The following is a 21,740-nucleotide window of genomic DNA, read 5'->3' on the forward strand; positions in this document are numbered from 1 at the left end:
GAGCTGTGTAGGTGGAGCTGTGTGGTGGGTGCATCGGTGGAGCTTAGTGGGTGCATTGATGGAGCTGTGTGGTGGGTGCATTGGTGGAGCTTAGTTGGAGCATCGGTGGAGCTGTGTGGTGGGTGTATCGGTGGAGCTGTGTGGTGGGTGCCTCGGCGGAGCTGTGCGGTGGGTGCATCAGTGGAGCTGTGTGGTGGGTGCATCGGTGGAGCTGTGTAGGTGGAGCTGTGTAGTGGGTGCATCGGTGGAGCTTAGTGGGTGCATTGATGGAGCTGTGTGGTGGGTGCCTCGGCGGAGCTGTGCGGTGGTGCATCGGTGGAGCTGTGTGGTGGGTGCATCGGTGGAGCTGTGTGGTGGGTGCATTGGTGGAGCTTAGTGGGTGCATTGATGGAGCTGTGTGGTGGGTGCATTGGTGGAGCTTAGTTGGAGCATCGGTGGAGCTGTGTGGTGGGTGTATCAGTGAAGCTGTGTGGTGGGTGCATCGGTGGAGCTGGGTGGTGGGTGCATCTGTGGAGCTGGGTGGTGGGTGCATCTGTGGAGCTGGGTGGTGGGTGCATCAGTGGAGCTGTGTGGTGGGTGCTTCGGTGGAGCTGTGCGGTGGAGCTGTGTGTCTCGGCAGAGCTGTGTGGTGGGTGCATCGGTGGAGCTGTGTGGTGGGTGCATCGGTGGAGCTGTGTGGGGGGTGCATCGGTGGAGCTGTGTGGTGGGTGCACCGGTGGAGCTGTGTGGTGGGTGCATCGGTGGAGCTGTGTGGTGGGTGCCTTGGTGGAGCTGTGTGGTGGGTGCATCAGTGGAGCTGTGTGGTGGGTGCATCGGTGGAGCTGTGTAGGTGGAGCTGTGTGGTGGGTGCATCGGTGGAGCTTAGTGAGTGCATTGATGGAGCTGTGTGGTGGGTGCATTGGTGGAGCTTAGTTGGAGCATCGGTGGAACTGTGTGGTGGGTGTATCGGTGGAGCTGTGTGGTGGGTGCCTCGGCGGAGCTGTGCGGTGGGTGCATCAGTGGAGCTGTGTGGTGGGTGCATCGGTGGAGCTGTGTAGGTGGAGCTGTGTGGTGGGTGCATCGGTGGAGCTTAGTGGGTGCATTGATGGAGCTGTGTGGTGGGTGCATTGGTGGAGCTTAGTTGGAGCATCGGTGGAGCTGTGTGGTGGGTGTATCGGTGGAGCTGTGTGGTGGGTGCATCGGTGGAGCTGGGTGGTGGGTGGATCTGTGGAGCTGGGTGCATCGGTGAAGCTGTGTGGTGGGTGCTTCGGTGGAGCTGTGCGGTGGAGCTGTGTGTCTCGGCGGAGCTGTGTGGTGGGTGCATCGGTGGAGCTGTGTGGTGGGTGCATCGGTGGAGCTGTGTAGTGGGTGCATCGGTGGAGCTGTGTGGTGGGTGCACCGGTGGAGCTGTGTGGTGGGTGCATCGGTGGAGCTGTGTGGTGGGTGCCTTGGTGGAGCTGTGTGGTGGGTGCATCGGTGGAACTGTGTGGTGGGTGCATCGGTGGAGCTGTGTAGGTGGAGCTGTGTGGTGGGTGCATCGGTGGAGCTTAGTGGGTGCATTGATGGAGCTGTGTGGTGGGTGCATTGGTGGAGTTTAGTTGGAGCATCGGTGGAGCTGTGTGGTGGGTGTATCGGTGGAGCTGTGTGGTGGGTGCCTCGGCGGAGCTGTGTGGTGGGTGCCTCGGTGGAGCTGGGTGGTGGGTGCATCTGTGGAGCTGTGTGGTGGGTGCATGGGGAGTAAAGGAAAGGGCTAGGATATGGAGAAATAATAAGGGGTCTTGTAGAGGCTAGACATATGAGGGGTGAGAATGCTAAGGAAGGAGTAATCTAGGCAGAGGCAGGGAAGGGGCTGATAAGGGTTGGCGGGTAAGGATATGAGATTAGAGAGGGCGGGAGGATTTGTGAAAATATTTGATCCATGCTGGTAGAATCTATTTCGGTAAAACTGCGTGTCAACACTATAAAGTCAAGCTCTGTGTTTGTTTTGTTACCCTAAGGAGAGGGACTGAGAAATAATCGGGGAGTTGAGGGTCACAGTTTTCCAGGCGGAGGCTTTCCACATCAAGGTCATGCGTCCTTAGAGATTAAGAGCATGGTCTTGTTACAGCCAATAGAAACACAATCCTGTTTTTCAAACCATTTGGGAATGTGTGTTTTTTTATCATCTTGAACTTTAGTTGCCAAACCAGGACCTAAGCGACACCATCTTGTAGCATTCTGTAGTTTAATGCCCTCTGTCCTCTGGCACTTATGTGAATGTAATGTCCCTTTGGTCTACAACCACAGATCTTCGCTTACTGTCAGCCCCACTACTGGTGTCTCCCTGGTGTTTTTTTTTAAGTTTTTTCACGTGAGTGATTACCAGCAACCTGTCCGTCCGTAACCTGAAGGTCACACATTTGAGCCCTTCCGAGCCCTTTAAAGCCTTTTTTTAAAAATCGGAATATTATAGAAAATGACTAGGAAGAGAGCATAAAAGGAGACACGGCACGAAACTGAAAGTACGGCCGGCCGGCCGTGAATAATTAGGGGGTGAGCGCACGCTGAGAAGCTGCCTTTGATGTGGTAATGCGAGGCAGGCGGCTGGTGGCATTGTGCACGCGCTTTTTAGGGCTTGCGCTTGCGCAATGACCTAAAAAGCGCACATGCACTGGAAGGAATCGCCAGTGTTTAAACGCTGTTTAAGCCACTGTAGAGCTTCGCCAGCTATGCGCATGCGCATCAGCAGGCGAGCCCTAAAAACTGATGTCACTGGTTGACAGGCTAAGCAAGGGGATAGGATTACAGGAACGGCCTACATCACAAAAGTGCATGACGAGCGCGAGAAATAGGGAGGTGCCTGGCTGGTCAGTTGAGAATAAGGAACTATACACATACAGCACATTCACCAATAGGAGGGTCAGTCCATATATTACCAAACTGAGATAAACGCAGCCTTCAAGATCTACCATGACGACTTTCGGCCAGGGATGTCAACTACGGCCAAAAATTAGACTATGCCTGCTAAGATCACGCAGTAGGTAGCAGCTGCTCCAAAAGCACAGTGCAGGAGGTAAAGGTGGCTAATAAGGAACTGGCCAGAGAGAAGACGTTCAGAACTTGAAATGTATTGGCACGTACTGGCCCCCAAATTGGGGATATTCAATAAATCTAGGAATGCAGCATCCTACCGGCCATGGTCAATACTGAGCTGTGAATATAAAATCTTAAGTAAAATCTTATTGAACCAACTGTTCCATAGGGTGACCTTGTTCAACCAGACCAAAATGGAATTAAACTCACCGCAATATCATGCCCAACATAAGGGGAGTCATAAAGGAGCCATGACCCATTGATGATCTGTTACTCAGCTATGGTGTTCTACATAAACATCGAAAAACCCTTCAATTCCCTCAGGTCAGACTTCTAAGCAGCAATGTTAGGGGGAGGGCTGGGCCAAGGCTTCTTGGGTTGGCTCAAACTATTATACTCCAGTCCTCTGGCTAAAGTCAGAAAGGGCTTGATCATACCGGAGCCTTGAACAGTGGCAGGAGGGTCCCCTTTCCCCTGTATGTGCTTTGGCAGTAGAGCCACTGGCACTCATGATTCAAAAGGTGCTACCAGGGGATACACATTTCACAGCCGCACCCTATACTGGTGTCGCAAAACCCCCTCCCTTCTGTCACAATTGTTTACCCCTTTCAGAAAAGTCACTTGTCAAAGATTATGGCATCTTAATCCAGACACGCTGTTTTTTTTCTGGATATGTCAAATAGAGAGAACACACCTGCCTTGCACTAAAGAAATACCTAGAACATTGGACATATTGGCCACCAGGCAAACTGGAAAGGACTGCACTAATGTGATGAAAAAGGTATTACAGTAGTGAGCAGTTTTATCTGCAGGGGCACTAGTACGGAAATCCAAAAACTCAGTGAGGATTAAGATTTGCTGCAGGGACATTTTCTGCTACATGGCGCCTTCATGGTAACGATGCAGAGATGCTGGAAAATGGCACAGAGGAACCTCCCGAACATGAGTCCGCAATACAGGTCCATAACAATTACACTCCTTTACGGCTCACTCATGAGAACCGCAGAGCCAGACCCACTTGAACTATAGTGTAAACGGGTGAGTTATGGGAGTGCAAATTACTAGCACTGAGTGGACCACAATATTGAAGCATTCCTACAAAAGGCATACTCCACGCCTACGAGAATCAATCATATGTTCCCAGATACGCAGTGCACCATTGCAAGTGCAAACTCTTCACATTGTTTGGGGTTGCTCTTTTCAGTGTTTCTTGGGATACAATGCAAACACAGATGTTAGGCCATTTGAGCCATTTCACTAAAACTAAGGCCAACTTGGTGACAAGCAGATTTAGAGATTTGCATTGGTGCTATCTAGTCTGCAAAAAAAAAATGTACCGGAAGAGCAACACTGGCCAAGAGCTGGCCAAGTAGGAGGGGAATTTACAAAGTGGTCCGAATGAGAGAAGACAATCCTTATACTGGACAAGAAAATACGGCTTTACCGCACTGCTATTGCGCAGGCTTGGATTGTGGCCACTGCCCGGTTTTGAGCCAAGACCATCAGCAGCAGGCTTCACCAGAAGCTTTAATTGCAGCGTCCTATGAGGGACACCGAGCTGCTTAATCTTTCCATCCCTTCCTGCCCTCCCCTCCCCCGGCGGATGCGCGATAGGATACTGAATTACACAACATGCACTCATGACATCCACTTCCTGTTTGGGTTCATCACAGGCAAGAGGCGGCTAGCAGCTTTCTAAATACAGAATAGGTCTACACTTTGCAATACAAACACGTGGTTCAATTTGATTACAATTAAATAATCACTAAGCATCACCAATAACTGACCCAGCGTTGAATAGGACACTGAAAAAAAATACCACAGCAATGCGATCATTTTCATACGTTTGTTAAAATGGCTTTAACAAAATAGTGCACGAAAGAACATTTCTATACTGAATGGAAGTAGGCAACAATCAATTCCTTCGAGCTGGCTAATCAAAGAACTCAAAGGGAAAGCAGTGTAAAGTGAACAGACCCAAGTATTATTGAAACCAATGAGGGTCACAGAGCAACAACAACCACATCAAGAGCATAAAAGGAGACACGGCGTGAAACTGAAAGTACGGCCGGCCGGCCGTGAATAATTAGGGGATGAGCGCACGCTGAGAAGCTGCCTTTGATGTGGTAATGCGAGGCAGGCGGCTGGTGGCATTGTGCACGCGCTTTTTAGGGCTTGCGCTTGCGCAATGACCTAAAAAGCGCACATGCACTGGAAGGAATCGCCAGTGGAATCGCCAGTGTTTAAACGCTGTTTAAGCCACTTTAGAGCTTCGTCAGCTATGCGCATGCGCATCAGCAGGCGAGCCCTAAAAAGGCAATTAACAGAATAACAAAATGAATATCATTGCTGAAAGATAAAGAGTTGTTCTCAAAAAGAGCACATGCATGGATTATTCTGAATGAGTATAAGATTTCCAAATTTCAGCTTTATCTAGAAATGTCTTGGTCTACAAAAATAAAAACATATTTATTGATGCGAGATTTGGCCATCTTCCAGGATCAATCCACATGCAATACCATGGCCGCACCTTCTAAATCGATCCTCTGCAGTCTATGCAACCAATGGGAAGAAAGAATCATCCACTTAGTTTGCATATGCCCAGCAATGATGGAGAAAGAAGGAGATATTTAAAAAGCATTTTTAATAATCGAGGAGCACGATCTTGCAGACAAGCTCTGGTAGTCTGTTTCAAGCCAATAGATGACTGACTGACTGAAATACTTATAAAGCGCACGAATGCTGCGGCGTCTTGGCGCTGTAAAGACAAAGAGAGCGGTGAAAGCAGATCATTAATGTGGCGAGAAGAGCCAGGTTTTCAATGCTTTTCTAAAGCATAATTTAGATTTTTGTGAGCGCAATATAAGGGGCAGAGAGTTCCACAGTCTAGAGGCCTGGTACGCAAAAGATCTGCCACCCCATTGCATTCTTTTTATTCTTGGCTGACATATCAAGTCAAGATTGGCTGATCTCAGCATGCGCGATGGCACATAACGAGGAAGAAGTTTGGAGACGTCATCAGATCCCATACCGTACAGGGACTTGTGGACCAGACAAAGGGCCTTAAACTGAATTCTAGACCTAATTGGGAGCCAATGAAGTTCCTTGATGACTTTGGACGTTGGGTGACGATAGGGTAGATTCAACAGGAAAATAAGGCCTGTCCCTCTAGACACTGTTAATCGTCTTATTTTTATGCACAAGGAACGTAGTGGTGAAAAAACTTTTACTCCCACATATCCAATGTTTTTGGGCTATTCATACCCGTGCAAGTGTCAAGTATTCTCAAAGTACACAAGAAAAGTATCATAAAATTGTCATCATACCATCACCCACCACAAATTTTTATGTGAAAAAATGTGGAGAAAAGAGTGAGCCCCTCACGGAAGAACCGCCAATGGGGTTTTCTGGCTGGTAATTGCCAGTATACCCATTTATCATCATAGGTGACTCACTCTTATAGTAGTGGAAAGGAAAGACAAACAAAGGAAAAAGACCAACAACATATAATAGTGCTTTTTCATAACATCAATCAAGCAATGAACTGATTGTTCTTACAATAACAAGTCAAGATGAATACTTGCTATTTTAGTGTGCACATGCACCAATACCCCCAGTGAGAAAAGAAACCGTGAATCTCACACAGTTAAAATTAGAGAGCTCACTGGCCACTCCTGATTTATTCTGGGCTGTGAGTTCTCCAAATTAAAAACGATTCACACTCAGCCGAGTTTTGTGTGAATCATTGTCACCAACATGTTTCGTTGCTCTTATTTTGCGCAACTTCTTCAGGGCCAACAGGGGTTATCCACTTCACTTTCCACTCTCTTATGAACCACACCTGTGATGGTAAAATGACAAATCACAATTAAAAATGGGCCGGGGGTTCAAGACCCTCTCAAACCAGCCATCTAGATCAAATATAGTACAAGGTTGTGGCGCTCAGCTCATCTGAATGTGATTGTGCTGAGAAAAGACTGAATTCGATTTTGTATCTGCTTATGTTTATGCACAGAAAACCTGACGATAAGCTGGTTGTTCAAAGGGACACGTGATCTCGCGGGGACACGGATGTCCACAGTGAATGGGGTGGCAGGTACCCTCATCCATTTTCCTTCGGATGTTTTCGGTTGCCATAATCAGAGCAGACTCTGTTGAATGGGAGGGGCGAAAGCCATGTTGAGAGGGGTCAAGAAGCTTGTTATGTTCGACATACCGCATCATTTCTTGATTTATGGCTTTCTCCAGAATCTTGGCTGGCAGGGGTAGGCAAGATATTGGCCGGTAATGCTTAAGTTCAGTAGGGTCCAACGTATCCTTCTTAAGGATAGGCTTAATACAGGCTTTCTTCCAGATGCTGGGGAAAACACCAGAGGTGATGATGTTATTTATCAAGGGGGTCAGAACAGCTGCCACCGTCTGTGAGACCATGTGCACTACACGTGGAGGACAGGGATCTAGTGGAGATCCTGACTTCATCTGAGTAATTAAATCTGTCACTTGTGTTTCCTCTAATGGGGGGAAGCAAAAGTAACTAGGACCAGTCAGGGAGGCAGAGTCCTTCTTTTCGACAGGTGTATTCAGCGCAGAAGAACTAAGGGCATCATAAACTGTCTGAACCTTTTGTTGAAAAAAGGTTGCAATGTTAGTCACGAAGTCTTGAAGTCATGAATGCAAATTTCACAACATTTTTGATTTTAGCAAAAAAAATACCCAGAATCTTGTGCCTTAAGTATAGCAAACTTGGTTGACTAACTTTAAAGAAACACTGTTAAAGAGACTTTAAAACCATCTAGTGTGCAATCTAATTTGCACAGGACTATTTGCACTTTAAAACAAAAAAAATGCATATATAACTATATATATATATGTATTTAAGGAGGCCAAAAAATAGAGTTTTAAAATTAATGATCTTATTGGGTATAATTGTCCTTTTATATATAATGATATGAATTGTAGATCTGTAATATGGAGGCATTCCAACTGGCCCACATTACTTATTATTATTTTTTTTTACAGTAGGCTACTTTCCTGCTCATGCTTTCATTGGTCTTCAGAACTGAAGCATTGCATTTATCATGGTTGTGTAATTGATGATTTTACATTGTAAGATTTTAATTAATCAAACAATAAAAAAATTGACAAGGCCAATGTGTACATGGCCGGAAAAGACGTTGAACCCAGCCGTAACCGGCACAGAGCTGGAACCAGGAGCACCTGCATAGCGAGACTGGAAACATGGCGGAGTAGAAGGCTGACATATCTGAAACATTAATTGTGGAGCTGGTAGGCCTCCATTCTGAATCGGGGTCTGTCAAAGTTTTGGCGAAGATCTATTCGGTATGCACTTTGTTCCGGTCTGTGGTTTTCAGTTCCGGTACCTCTTTGCCCTGCAACACCTTCCCAAATGAGGGTAAAATGTAATGCTTCTCAGCCTGTTTCCGTAAGAACCACACATCATACGACCACAATCCAATTGAAATGTGTCAAGATATGGGCACTAAAGAAAAGTCTGCAATTAAATCTATCGTTTCCTTGAAAGGGGTGTGGTCAGAATAAAAAGTGTGCACCTTTCTTTGGAAAACAATGCTTACAATCAGAAAATGCCTAGAGAGGGCTGAGGAGCGGGGCTTTAAGTGGGCTGGGTCTTGCCGGTGCTCTCACCCGTAGTTCTAATAAGCAGGTGCTGAAACGGGTCTGTTTCGGGCTGTCCATTTTTGCCCTTAGCCTTGGGATGACAAAAAAATCTTAACTCTGCAGCAATACTACCCTTCACTGCCATTGAGGTAACTTCAAAGAGACTCATTGTAGTTATTTTACAGTCTCTTAATTTCAGAACGGAAGTATTTTCAATACTATAATCAACGAAGCCATAGTTGTTGTTTATGTATTTTATGCAACTAACAGCCATTGACAAAGCTAATAGCCCTAGCTTGTTGTAGGTGATCTTACTTTTTTTGTATTCATATATCTGGATTCAATCACAGAAGCAGCAAAATGCTATGCTAAGCACAGATGTTTAGCTTACACGTTTTAAGCTATGCCCCTTACAGCGTCAGCCACGCCCCTTTGAGAGACACCCCCCTCCCATTTTTTCATCCCACTTAAAACCCTGCTGATGAGTGTATGGGTTCTTAGAGCTAAGGTGCCTAGAGCTGAGAAACAGTAGCACATATGGGTGCAGGACAGTGAATAATCATTACTTTCGTGGTTCTTTTTCTGTAAAATGTGAGCTCAGTTTAAGCACTCGGACTGAATATCTCTCGGGGGTCAAGTTCTTTATGAGTAACCAATGGAATACATTGGAATGGAAAAGTGCACGTCTAAATTCACAAAGGCGTTTACAGCAAACTGGTCAGTGGGCTTTGTAAAAAGACAGACAAACCAAACGTTTTTAGAAAGCATGCTGGATTTGGAATGGAAGTGAAACAATGGAGAAATGCAACTGGATAGGAATAAAGTAGTTTATTCGTGAACAGGTCATGTGTGAGTCTTAAAGGAAAAGTATACAGCAAAAGCTTCATTTTATACAGGACAGAAGTGTTTTCTAAATGTGTCCGATTGGTCGGGATAGTAGGGGGCACGGGGAGCCGAGGTTCAGACGAATTCAATTATTTGCACAAGATCAGACAGTTTGTTGCAGTGCGAAAATCTGGTTTCAGCGAACAGCACTAACGTGTATGGCGCGTCTCCTAAGATCCAGCACAGCTGGCGAGGAATAACGGGATGCCCTGCTGCTAGAGTGAAAGCGAAGGCACGTATTGAGAATCACTCGAAGAGATAGCAGTGCAGTGCTGTTCCAACAGCGCTCCTTCATTCAAGATGCGCCCAGGGATTGTTCTGTGAACACTGTTCCAGTTTACATGTTGTCCTATATACCTATACATTCATCCACCTACTCACCCATACATTTACTTATCCATCCATCTGCCAAATATATCTAACTACTCATCCATCCATCCATCCTAATGCCCTTTCCACCCTCCCCTCCGTCCAGACGTGCACCTACCTCCCTACCCACGCGTTTTCGGCCATCCATCCATCCATTGGTTCTTTCACCCGCCCATTCATTCTCTCATATCCGCATTCAGCTGCAGATGTACAGCCATTCATACTCCCGGGTAATCACAAGTGAGAGCCCCCCCCATGACGCCCCCGCCCCACCTAGGCGGCCCCACCCCTCCCCGAGGTCTGCTAGTTCTCTTCCCTGTGTTCTTGAAACGCCTGGGCGTGTGTTTTTTTTCCTTATTCTTCTTTTCTTCTCGTCCCGTTTTCTGATCAAACTCAGTAAATCAGTGACAGGAGTTGCGCGTGTTTACTCTGATCTCGCAGACAGCTGCTCGGGCCCTCTCGGAGGCGGCTCTGTTTCCTTGTCTGTTTACCCGTCACCATGGGCGACTCGCCGCGCCAGGTCCCCCCGTCCGTCTGGAACTTGGCCGGGGGCTGTTTTGGTTACATCGCAGCCTCCTCGCTGCAGCGCTGCCAGATTTAAATGGTGACTTCACCAGCAGCAGCAGCAGCGCTGGGCCCGGCCGGGAGGAGGGCGGGCGGGAGGCAGGGCACGCGGGGAGGGGCGGAGGAGAGAGAGCGCGCGGCGGAGAGGGCCGGGGCATTACCTCATGACTTGGACTGCAATCAAATGGGAAGGATGTGACTCACGGGGGCTAGTTAAGCCTTGGCTCCGGTTCTACATGCACTCACTCCGGGGCTCTCACGTTGGGCACCTCAGCAGGGAATTCAGGCTCAGTGATGTCCATGAGGTTTGTTTTTTAATTTTTTTAAAAACTTTTCTGATATGTGATGAAGTTTCCGGGGTGTCCCCATGGGGCTCCTTTGCACTCTGGCAGGGTGCTAGAGTCACTGGTCAGTGCAGGATTCTCTGTGCACAATGTGGAGAGAGGGGTCTACGTGTTTATTGACCCCCGTCTTGTGATGGTGAAGAAACGTGCGCCCCCCCCTCTGCCTCCAGGGGGAGGTCAGTGCAGGGCTCGCTGTCCACAGAGGAGTGAGTGAAGCTGCAGGGACCAATGGTCCGCTGGTGATGTAATGCCGGTCTCTGGAGGGGGTGTCGGGGCTGCACAGTGCCCACCTGTCCTCCAGGGGCGGCGGAGCCCGTTATCATCAGTGCGCTGATGGTCGACTCCACTTGATTTACTCGTTGTTTAGCGCCTCGCGGTCTCTTTCTAGGCGCTGCTCGCGGGATGTCATTTGTTTTGGATGCCTGTCAGCGCCGGCCGAGGCATCGAAAGTTCGACAAGTGCCCGGGGCTGTGGGAGGTCATCGGGTGAACCCTTCCCGGGCGGGGTGAAAGGTCAGCCGGCTCTGGGCATTTAGAGCCAGATAGACGGCGTGAGAGTCAGACAGCGAAGTCGGTGTACTGTTCCCCTCATCATCACACAGTGCCGAGACACTAAAGCGCCGAATAACCGGAGCTTTCAAGTTAAAAACGGATTGTTTTACGCAATGTATTTATTGTGCAGTCACTTGTAAAATCTGATTTTGATTGTATTAATCCGAGGTATCAGAAACTCAAAAAGGAGATAGTGGCAATGAGGCATTTGAAAAACACGCGGATGAATTCTGATTGGCGAACATTTGTTGTTACTGTTATTAAAGCTATAGCCCTGCATTTCTCATATAATATTTATTTTCTGTTATTTAGAATATCTCCAAGAACAATACATTTGTTTCTGTTGCGCAATGCATGTTTGTTTTTACTACATTTTTGTCTCCCCATCAATGCGAATATTATTGTAAAAGCAGCGCTTGTTTCTAAATGTGATCTCTGACCCAGGCGGATGGTGGTTGTACCTGTATATAGTGTGCACCGTGGCAGAAAGTCACTGGGGACTGGAGTGGGATTCTAAGCAGTATTAGACAACCAGCAGCCAAGCAGAAAGGAACAGGATTCAATACTTTAGAAACAATAATTGTGTGAAATAGAGCACTGTGTGTTATGGCCCATGGATTACTAGAAATGAAAAAAAAATGCACGAAAAAATACACATTGCTTTATGTTGTTTTCCAGCTTGAGTGGCGCTGCTCAATGTAGATGTTTGCAAATAGGTTTTGTTTCTTTTTAAAGCAAATTAAAGAAATACTCTTGCCTGTGCTGATGACTTAATGAGGTGTCAAATGACTGTCTTGAAAAATAGAATTATGCTGTCCTACAATGTAAAGTCCATTAGCCTCGCTCTGGGTCATACAGAACAGAGCAGGTAAGACCCCTGGGGACAATGTTTGAGGGGGGAGTTGTGGGTGAGGGGCATTTATAATGCATGCACTCATTAGATGAGACCCAGGGGAGTACATCTTGAGGCCGACGTGTTCTTTGTTTTATCTGGGAACCCACGTGCTGCGTGTGCAGGTTTGTTTGTATACGGTTGAAAGAGAGATTCACTCCTACAGGTCCCACTGGCTCTCCCATTCTTTACCATATGGAGACATCCCTTCCCCCAGGCCTGTAGATACATTGACCTATAATGTCTGGTGTGGCTTCTGCCTGACATAGCTGCACAATCATACAGCATATATATTATTTCCCATCCCCACAAAGCAAACAGTGCAGCCCCCTGACAGGTAACACCACGCTCCCTACCCCTCTCACCTCTGTCCTCTCTTACTGCCCTACTTCATGTCGTCTCTTTCATACTACTGTAAAGCGCTCTGATATCTTTCGGGATCTTGTTCGCGCTATATAAAACTTTATAAATAAGTAAATGAATAAAATAAATACTTGTTACCGGGTCCAGCCACCACTGGCCAAGCATATCTGTAAAACTACTGCAGCTTTCATCGCCACACTCATGCCCCCTCACTGCCATCACACTTTTGAACCCGATATGATTGTTCTGAACAGTATTTTTTTTAATACAGGATCCTTCAGGCAATTTCAATAAACTGATGTAAAAAAGACCCAAATCAGCCATTAAAACTATCAGAAGCTAAAGGCATCCTAGTGGTATCCGTAGGAGATCGATTACATCTCGGGGTTATGAAAGAGGCCACCAGGGTGCCATAAGAAGCCAAATATTTAAGGGCATAGCTTCATGGGGGGGCGGTGTTTGGGGTGTTGCAACCCCATAATAAATGTATTATTTAGTTAATATTTGGGTACGTGCAGGAGCTTTCAGTTGGGTATAGTACGGTGTCTGTTGGATTTCACCTGACATTTTTATATACTCACTCAGACAAAAACACACACATTCTTGTGTTTTGAAAGTCTTAAAACAAAGGTATTTTACGAAATACTCTGTTATAAGTACCCCTCACAATCTGAAGCTCACTCACTACACCCTGGACATATTGGTAGCTTTTGTGACCCTCCAACTACCCCAAAGGGATGATCGTGCCCTGGGAAGATCATTTAGGCTAACACATGTGTTTTCCTTTGAACCCCAGATAAAAGTGAAGGTTGGAGGTCCCTCCAGGCAGGTAATTTAAGGAAGTCCTGATAACCTGGTAGCACCCCCCTAGCCTTCTCCTTGCTGCCTTCCAGTTTTAGAGTCTATAACCACTGGATTTCCCCTCACCTGTTCATCGCTTGCTGTCTGAGCTCCAAGCCAGCTCACCGTGCTTGTTTCTTTCTATTCCAAAGCCGCGCCAGTACTAAACTGCATATGTAGTGAACATAGTATTATTTTAAAGGTGCCCGCTTTGTTTTACAGCAGGGTGGGCGCCCTGAATAACGACACCAGAATATTGATGGGATACAATATCGAAAATAAAATATAAACATGTTAGTACGTCTAGATTTTCTATACTTAACTCCATATATATGCACCTTGTGTGTATATATATAAATATATATATGTATAATATATATACAAACCAATTCTGAGCTTGATACAGATCAGACACCGACACAGGGGTAGCGTTGCTATTTTATCCTTTCATTTATTTCAATTTTCTCTTGCTATGACGCATGTCGGCATAGCTGCCTTGTTCACCTATATACATGTATATTCACGATACATAGAATAATAGATAATTAGAATTGCAGGTACCCTGTACCAGAGTATCTGTTTGTTCTTGAGAAGTGTCGGTACTCTCAAATTAAAAGTATTAAATCCCTCTTGAAAAGTGCAGGTGCTCTCCCTTTCAAAATAAAAAAGTGCCAACACTACTCAGTACCGGACAGCACCGGTACATTTAAAGTGCTGCATGCGTGCACTTACCTTTAGATAGTTTGTGCCTCGATATTCAGACCTTGGTATTCTTGTAAGTCGAAATTCTGGGGGTCAATTTTCCTTGTACCACCTTACAGTACAGAGTCCACACACTGTGAGAAAAATGAGCCAGACCTCCAGGTCACTGAGACGCAGGCCGTCAGTGGGAAAATCTAGAATTCCAGCTCAAGAATAGCCCAATATGGGAAAGTTTAAATACTAAACATGGAAGAAGGACTACCTAACTCGATGTCTGGATCATCACCACTTCATTTTCACTCATTAGCGTGGATACACATGGACCAAAAGGACAAAACTCCAAACAGACTAATTAAAAATAACAACACATTTTTTATTTTCCAAACATTTCTACCCAATGAATGGTTGAATTCCCCCCTCCCACTATTAGAGTCAAATTATTTTTTACTTTATATCCCTTTGTTCCTATCCATAGGAGCTTCAGCTGTCAAGATTGTGCACCGTTAACATCCCCATAATTTATTGTAAATTTTTATTGACGTGCTTGTCTAATTAATCATTTCGTTTGTTTAATTCTATGCTGATTAAGTCCATGGGTGCTAAATAAATAAAGTAACTTATAAAGACTCAAAGCGAGGTAGTATTTAATTTGTATAGAGCGTGAAATGTGGGCAATAGGTGTGTGGCTGGTGTTGGGATAGTTGACGTAGATCTGGTGTGGTGGTGGAAATACAGCGCCATTTTAGGCAGGCACTATTGGTGGTATTGATAGTTCTAGGGGTCAGTGTTCTGCCCTTTAAATGTGAGCGGTACAAAAGGGGGTGGTGATGGACGGAGCATCTGAACCAATCAAAATGTGAGCAAGTGGTGGCATAGCTGTAACACCATATTAGTGTTTCCTGGGGGAAGGAAGCAAGTGCTTGAATGCCACACTATTGGATACTCCTAAGTGGGCCTTTTTGTTCTTAATGCTGAACTGGAGCTCGGTGTTGAGAGAAAGGGAAATGGCCATTTTAGGTCTGGCCCTAAGAATGCTTTTGCTGTCTGGCCAACCTCATATTTTCAATACAAATTCATTCATGTATACACACAGGAGATTTAATTCACCCCTTACTTTCATTGATTTGCTCAAGTGTAATTCACATTTTGTTTCCAACCACCACAGCATATAGCATGGGGAAAATAGGTCAGCCCATTTCATCCATTGGCTGCCTTACAAAGGTAGTGAAGGCATTTTCCCTGATCACATGTGGCTGTCTGAAAAGCAGTTCACTTGAGTGGCAGGGCTGGTGTGTCTTGGCTACTCCTATTTGTTAACATGTTTTATATGTTTGCCTTTGTTGACACTTTGTGTAGAAACGATCTTGAGCGTGGTGGGTTTTGAAGTAAGGATTTATTCAAAATAGAGAACAGTTTAACAACCGCTGATGGGAGACAAGGGAAACACAGCCGATCTCCACAGAACTCCTCCTCTCTCTCACACATGGAATCCCATCACATTCTCTAGTGACCTATAACAATTCTACAAATGACATAAGAATACCACACACCTCCCCCCTTTAGAAATAAAAAAATAAAAAAAAACACAAACTTTGTATATGTTTGTAAAATAAATACATAAATAAACATTGCATGATTGCTAAGACTATACCTTTTGACTTGCCAGTGCTTGTTCTGAGGCTGGGGCTGGTAGCAGTACCCCATCATCTGTGCCGTTAGTGGGTCAACCACTGCCTATAATGCAGAGTAATGGTAGGAGTCTCTTCCTCATATGCGTCATCGAAGTAGTGAAAGGGGGCAAGGGCATGCAAGCACACAGAATAGAAGATTTGAGGGGATATCAGATTTAGTTTATCTGGAATGGCAGCAGTATTGGCCACGGCAATGGTCCTGACCTAGAACACTCATCTTTTTATTGAAGAGTCATGGAAGCAGGAATAGTAATTGCTTTAGAACAGGACCATATTGAGCTTTGAGTAATTCAGACGGAAACCTCTTCACAGCCAAGTATGTTCCAGTTTGGACCAATGGATTGCCGTGAGCAGTGGCATGGCTAGGCACTTGGCTGCCCGTGGCGGTCCCTGCCGTTGCCGCTCCCCTGAAGAGCTGGGGGGACGGGGGTGCTAGCGAGATTCCCGGTGAGATTGCACCTCCGCAGTAAGAGCGGGTGAGGTAGGGTGGCGGGGAGCCACAACACCCAAAATTTGTGCCGCCCGGGGCGGACTCCCAGGCACCTCCCTTGCTACGCCACTGGCCATGGGCCTTCATGCGATCAAGGGAAAATGGGCCCACTAGGTATAGTATGGTAGCAAAAGACTGTGATCATTTGGGTCCAGAAGGCCCCTTCTATTCACGGGCCCTGGTGCCACTACCACTGAAGGTGTGCGGGAGGGTAGAGATTACCATTTTGAGTGACAAGAATAAAAAATAACATGGTCAGCCCCAATTGCGATTCTGCCAGCGTATTAGTACGCACTGAACACAACAGGCGCTATCACCCAATTGAATGGCACTCTATCGTCCTCAGAAGGATGGAAGGCTGACTTGGCTCTGCCAGGATTTGAACACTGGCCTGTAAATCACTGCTTCTCTCAGCAGCAAGTGCTAAACCCACTCAGCGACCACATGTAAGCCATAAGCAGTTGTTTTCTTGATCTCATTTACTAGTCATGTTTGCATCCAATCAGATGTCCTTTTCCACCACACACTAAGCTATTCCTCAAACGGACCCATAAATGGCACAGTTTCTCTCTGACTACTTCTTAACATTACTTTGGGCTTCTGTTAATGTCAGTCTTCCTGTATCACCTTTTAACTAAGCTCATCAGATGATTAATCTTTAGGTTTTTTAAAATGTCCAGGCTATAGCAAAAAATCCTTGACTTATGAATGCCAGGGTGGCATGCAAATTCCAGCACCGTTAGCCAAAGGCACTCTGCCCACGAGCTCTGTCCTCCCACTCACTGTTGAGTCGTCCTTTCCAGTTTACATATGTTTACTCATGTGTAGGTAAGGTGTGTGTTGTGCACTGCATTCATGATGTACTCAGTCGTGAGAAATGCAGCGAACATACGTTCACCACAGATATTGAACGTTACATTCTGTACTCTATGATACACAAAAAATAACGTAAAATAGTTTTAAACAGTTTTACCCAAAAATGATTTTAAAAAACTAAATGGTAGAAAAAACGAAATGATAATTTTCTGAAAATTAGAATATATTTAATACGATTTTATTGACAATATCTCCTGGAACCTTGATTTTTCTCTTTTCCTACAAGGAGGCGATTTTATAATTCTGTGAATTTGTGACTGTTAGCTACTTTCCCAGATCATATGGCAGTGTGTTATGAATGTAGAGTTTGGGGATTTCCGAGCATTTTTAAAGATGAAAACGTTTTTAAACAGACGACAACTACTTTTTTTCCCTCTTACACGGCAGTCCGTATTCACCTTTTTGTAGTCAGTGTCTTGATTGGTTCTATTTTTTGTTTGAGCGTTTTGTTTCGCAAAACTTTAATGTCATAATATATATTTCCCGTTTGCACATGGGACAAAGAAAAACGTTTTCTTCTGGTCAGTAGGTGGCAGTATGGACAATGCCTTTCAACATTACATTGTATACTGTATTTATTGAATACCAGAATTTATATAGCGCTTCATAACTATCATCGCGAGTTAGACGCATAATTGTGTAGTGGATGCGATGGATTCATTTTTGGGCTTCATGAATTTAAAGATTTTGTTTTCAGGATTATGTGTTTAGTATTATTGAGGTTTTTAGGTATTTTACCATTGGTGTTTTATTATCACTATTGATGTATTTATCTTTTATTAGTTTATGTTTTATTATGACCTATACTACCTTTGTGGCAGCTCATGTACAACATACATATGGGGGTGTAGAGTCACCCACTGCAGGATCAGTAAACACCCTGTTTGGGTTACATTCATGGCATACCCTGTGGCACGTCTGTCTATGTTTTTCTGAGTATAAAGTAATGTGTTTGACCTTCACACTCGCCAACTTTGTGCCAGCACCTTTGCACGCTTGGCACGCCTTGCAGGCGCGCACAGGTGTTTAAACTTTGGAGAGGGGTGTTCAAAAGAGTTCTCATTCTCACAGACATGCTTTCCAAATTGTCGACTCTCTCCCAGCACACAAATATCCGTTCACAAAAAAATTGGCAGACTGCAAGTTCAGACTAAGCGTAGTGCATTTTTTGGTAGGAATGAAAAAGCATTTTTTTAAATTCATTTTATTTGGGGGAAGGATATGTGGCCTTGTGGCTGTAACTGCGTCATTGAAATGGTAACCGGGTTCGAACCCCGGCCTCGTCTCACCATTCCGAGATTCTGGGCAAATCACTTAATCGCCCCTGCCTCAAAACATGAATAACATTTTCTGTTACGTATATAACCCCTTTAAGCCACTCTGACAAGTTCGTGGTACCTAATAAAACTTAAATAAAAATAAATAAATACATGTCTTTGAAATTAGAGTTCTGAGCGTGTGTTTACGTGCATTATTACAATTTCTTGGCGTTTGGAAAGGGAAGTCAATGCTGCAGCTCTCGCTGGTCACACATTTTTGTAATTCTATCCCAAAATAGCACAATAAAAGAAAGATTTGAATATGCAAACTGGGAACGTAACATTCTCCGCTGAAGCCAGTCTATTTATGAAGCATCAACACTTTTCCAAACTAGAAAGTAAAGCCTCCCTGGCTTGCCCTGGAACTGCTGGATAGCAGGGTGGGTTATGGGGTGCGTGAAGTCTCCAGTGCACCGATTTCTGTCTTGAGTGATGTCAGTCTGTGTCCCATCCTTTTGAAGTTGTTAAAGCGGCGTCTCTGGGGCCGGAGTACAAACATGCTGCAGCAGTTCTTGGAGACCGTGCTAGTTGAGTCAGTCACAAAACATCAGATATTTTATTTCACAACAATAAACCTGCGAAGTCTCGTTCAGGTTTTGAGGAGATCCTTAAGGAAGTTCGTCAAGAAAGACTGGTATATACCTGAACCTCATTTCAGCAAGAGTACAGGAGACACAGTCATAGACATAATTATAAAAACATGCACCGGAGGGGCATGGGTTAATAATCAAAACGTAAGATTTAGGCAATAATAGCAATTATGGCCCAGATCTCCTAAGATTCTGCGTCTGGGCCGGGTTACTCTTTGGTGCAGGCCCAACTTAAAATCCATTTTGGGATTTATGAAACCACACAAATCCCGATTTGTGCGTATAGCACTGTCTTGCATCAGGTTGGCGTTACATGGGTGGTTCAATGGCGTTTCCATGTACCCATGTATTTTGACGCAAACCAATATTTACAAAGACTTCTAGCCATGGGTTTGCACCAAATGGTAAGTCTACCCGAGGCTGGCATAACGCGGGGGAAATATCTTTATTTCTCCTCATTACTTACTCTTTTCATGTTTGCCGAATCGGAAGACCTCACTAGATTATACGTGAGATGTCAAGCTGTGCTCCACCCTAAAAAAATGGGACCATGCAAAAGTCACACTGAAAGCATTCTGGTTCTCAGGGTAGAAAAGGGCAGATTAAGGGTCCTGACCAATTACTTTCATAAATTACAACCTCAGGATTTTAGAACGAGATGCACCATCTTGCATCTGTGACAGAAAGTGAGAAAGAAGAAAAACAGAGAAAGCATGGTGAGAACAAAAGAACATTGAGCAATCAAATGAGTTTGCAGGGCAAGGACAGATTAAGTGATCAATGGTCTTTAATCCACAGGCACAAAAGTCCCACAGATGGTTTTGCATGGTGATTCCACTCCAAGAACTCTCCAATTGGAATCTATAGCAGGCATAAATGGAGAAAGTTGTTTTTTTACACATTCTTCCAAATAAGATGTTGTGTACAATGCCTGCTCAAGGTATATGGTTATGTTATGTACACAGTTTCTCATTTCAATGTTGATTTCAATAAGTTAGTTTCAAATTACCCTTGTTTTATCATTTTAGGCATGTTTTACTGTTTGCCCCATCTGCCTAATTTATATCTCTTTGTTAATGATTGCAACACTGCTTTTATGGTTTTCTATTTTGTAAAACCGAGTAAAGAAATATATGAGTATAATGATGCAATATTGGTTTTATGCCAAGAGAAAAATAAACCATTTCCAGGATTAGTTCAGCACCTAAAGAAGGAAGTCTTAAGGGTGTCTGAGCAAATCTGGCACATGCTGTGTTGTAGGTCAATTTGTTTTCTCAATGGTTGCAGAGATTGCCATGTGATTTAATTCTAGGCATATTCTGTGTTGTGGGATTGATTGGCGAAGATTATCTGATGTGTGTCTAAACTTTTGTCTAAACTGGTGAGGTGTCTCTGCAACCCAACTGTTGTAAATGATAGAAGAACTAGGTTGTCTGCATTAGCCATACAGGGGATGTAATGAGAATACAACCCCGATCAAATGGAGCACTGTAGTCCATGAAACATGTGAAGATTTTGATGTTGGGACTAGAAATTCCTTGACTAGCTCCCAATGCATGGGTAAATAATATATTTAGTGGTGAGCAATATATATATATATATATATATATATATATATGCCGTTTCACCTTGTCCAAAGAACGAGGCTCACTCACCACAGAACAAAATCCACTGTGCACCCACAAGAGTCTGCGCGTAACTTCAATGTTTCATAGTGTGCCCAATGCGTTTCAGATATTCCAATCCTTGATCACGGGCTGACGATAAAGGACAACAGAGTCAAATACAGGGCTCTCTTTAAATATCCAAGTGCTTACTTTATTACGCTCAGGTGAGCACATCATCATTCGCTATGCAACTTGGGAAATGAAGTCCATTACCATACAAAGCATATCGTCATAGTTCATAGTTCTTGTAGCAATTTTGTAACAACCCTGATAAGTTGTGAAGGCCACGCAGATTGTCTGGTGAGCAAATTCCACAATCTCTGGTCCTGACGGGCTCCATATTCAAAGGGCCCCAGGTCCGCCATACCAGTCCTGGCGGGGGTGCGCCTCCACGGCTTGGACTGCCGTGTTTACATGCCGTTTCACCTTGTCCAAAGAACGAGGCTCACTCACCACAGAACAAAATCCACTGTGCACCCACAAGAGTCTGCGCGTAACTTCAATGTTTCATAGTGTGCCCAACGCGTTTCAGATATTCCAATCCTTGATCACGGGCTGACGATAAAGGACAACAGAGTCAAATACAGGGCTCTCTTTAAATATCCAAGTGCTTACTTTATTACGCTCAGGTGAGCACATCATCATTCGCTATGCAACTTGGGAAATGAAGTCCATTACCATACAAAGCATATCGTCATAGTTCATAGTTCTTGTAGCAATTTTGTAACAACCCTGATAAGTTGTGAAGGCCACGCAGATTGTCTGGTGAGCAAATTCCACAATCTCTGGTCCTGACGGGCTCCATATTCAAAGGGCCCCAGGTCCGCCATACCAGTCCTGGCGGGGGTGCGCCTCCACTGCTTTTACATGCCGTTTCACCTTGTCCAAAGAACGAGGCTCACTCACCAC

The 21,740-nt window shown here is 44.9% G+C and overlaps 1 protein-coding gene across 3 annotated transcripts in view; it reads left to right on the top strand.

Moving 5' to 3' along the window:
- CREB5 (cAMP responsive element binding protein 5) overlaps positions 1-21,740 on the top strand; it is a 1,158,307-nt gene that overhangs the window by 851,760 nt on the left and 284,807 nt on the right. The window contains exon 1 of one of the 3 annotated variants that reach the window (XM_086941711.1): positions 10,683-10,811. The exons of 1 other annotated variant lie outside the window; for it this stretch is intronic. In XM_086941711.1, coding sequence (XP_086797837.1) covers positions 10,801-10,811 — 11 coding nt within the window. In that variant the 5' untranslated portion in view covers positions 10,683-10,800. Of the gene's footprint in view, positions 1-10,682; positions 10,812-21,740 lie in introns of those variants that run through there. One more of the 3 variants, XM_086941710.1, reaches the window with a different exon arrangement.

Source organism: Lissotriton vulgaris, chromosome 10 (assembly GCF_964263255.1).
Source record: "Lissotriton vulgaris chromosome 10, aLisVul1.2, whole genome shotgun sequence".
Lineage (NCBI taxonomy): Eukaryota > Metazoa > Chordata > Amphibia > Caudata > Salamandridae > Lissotriton > Lissotriton vulgaris.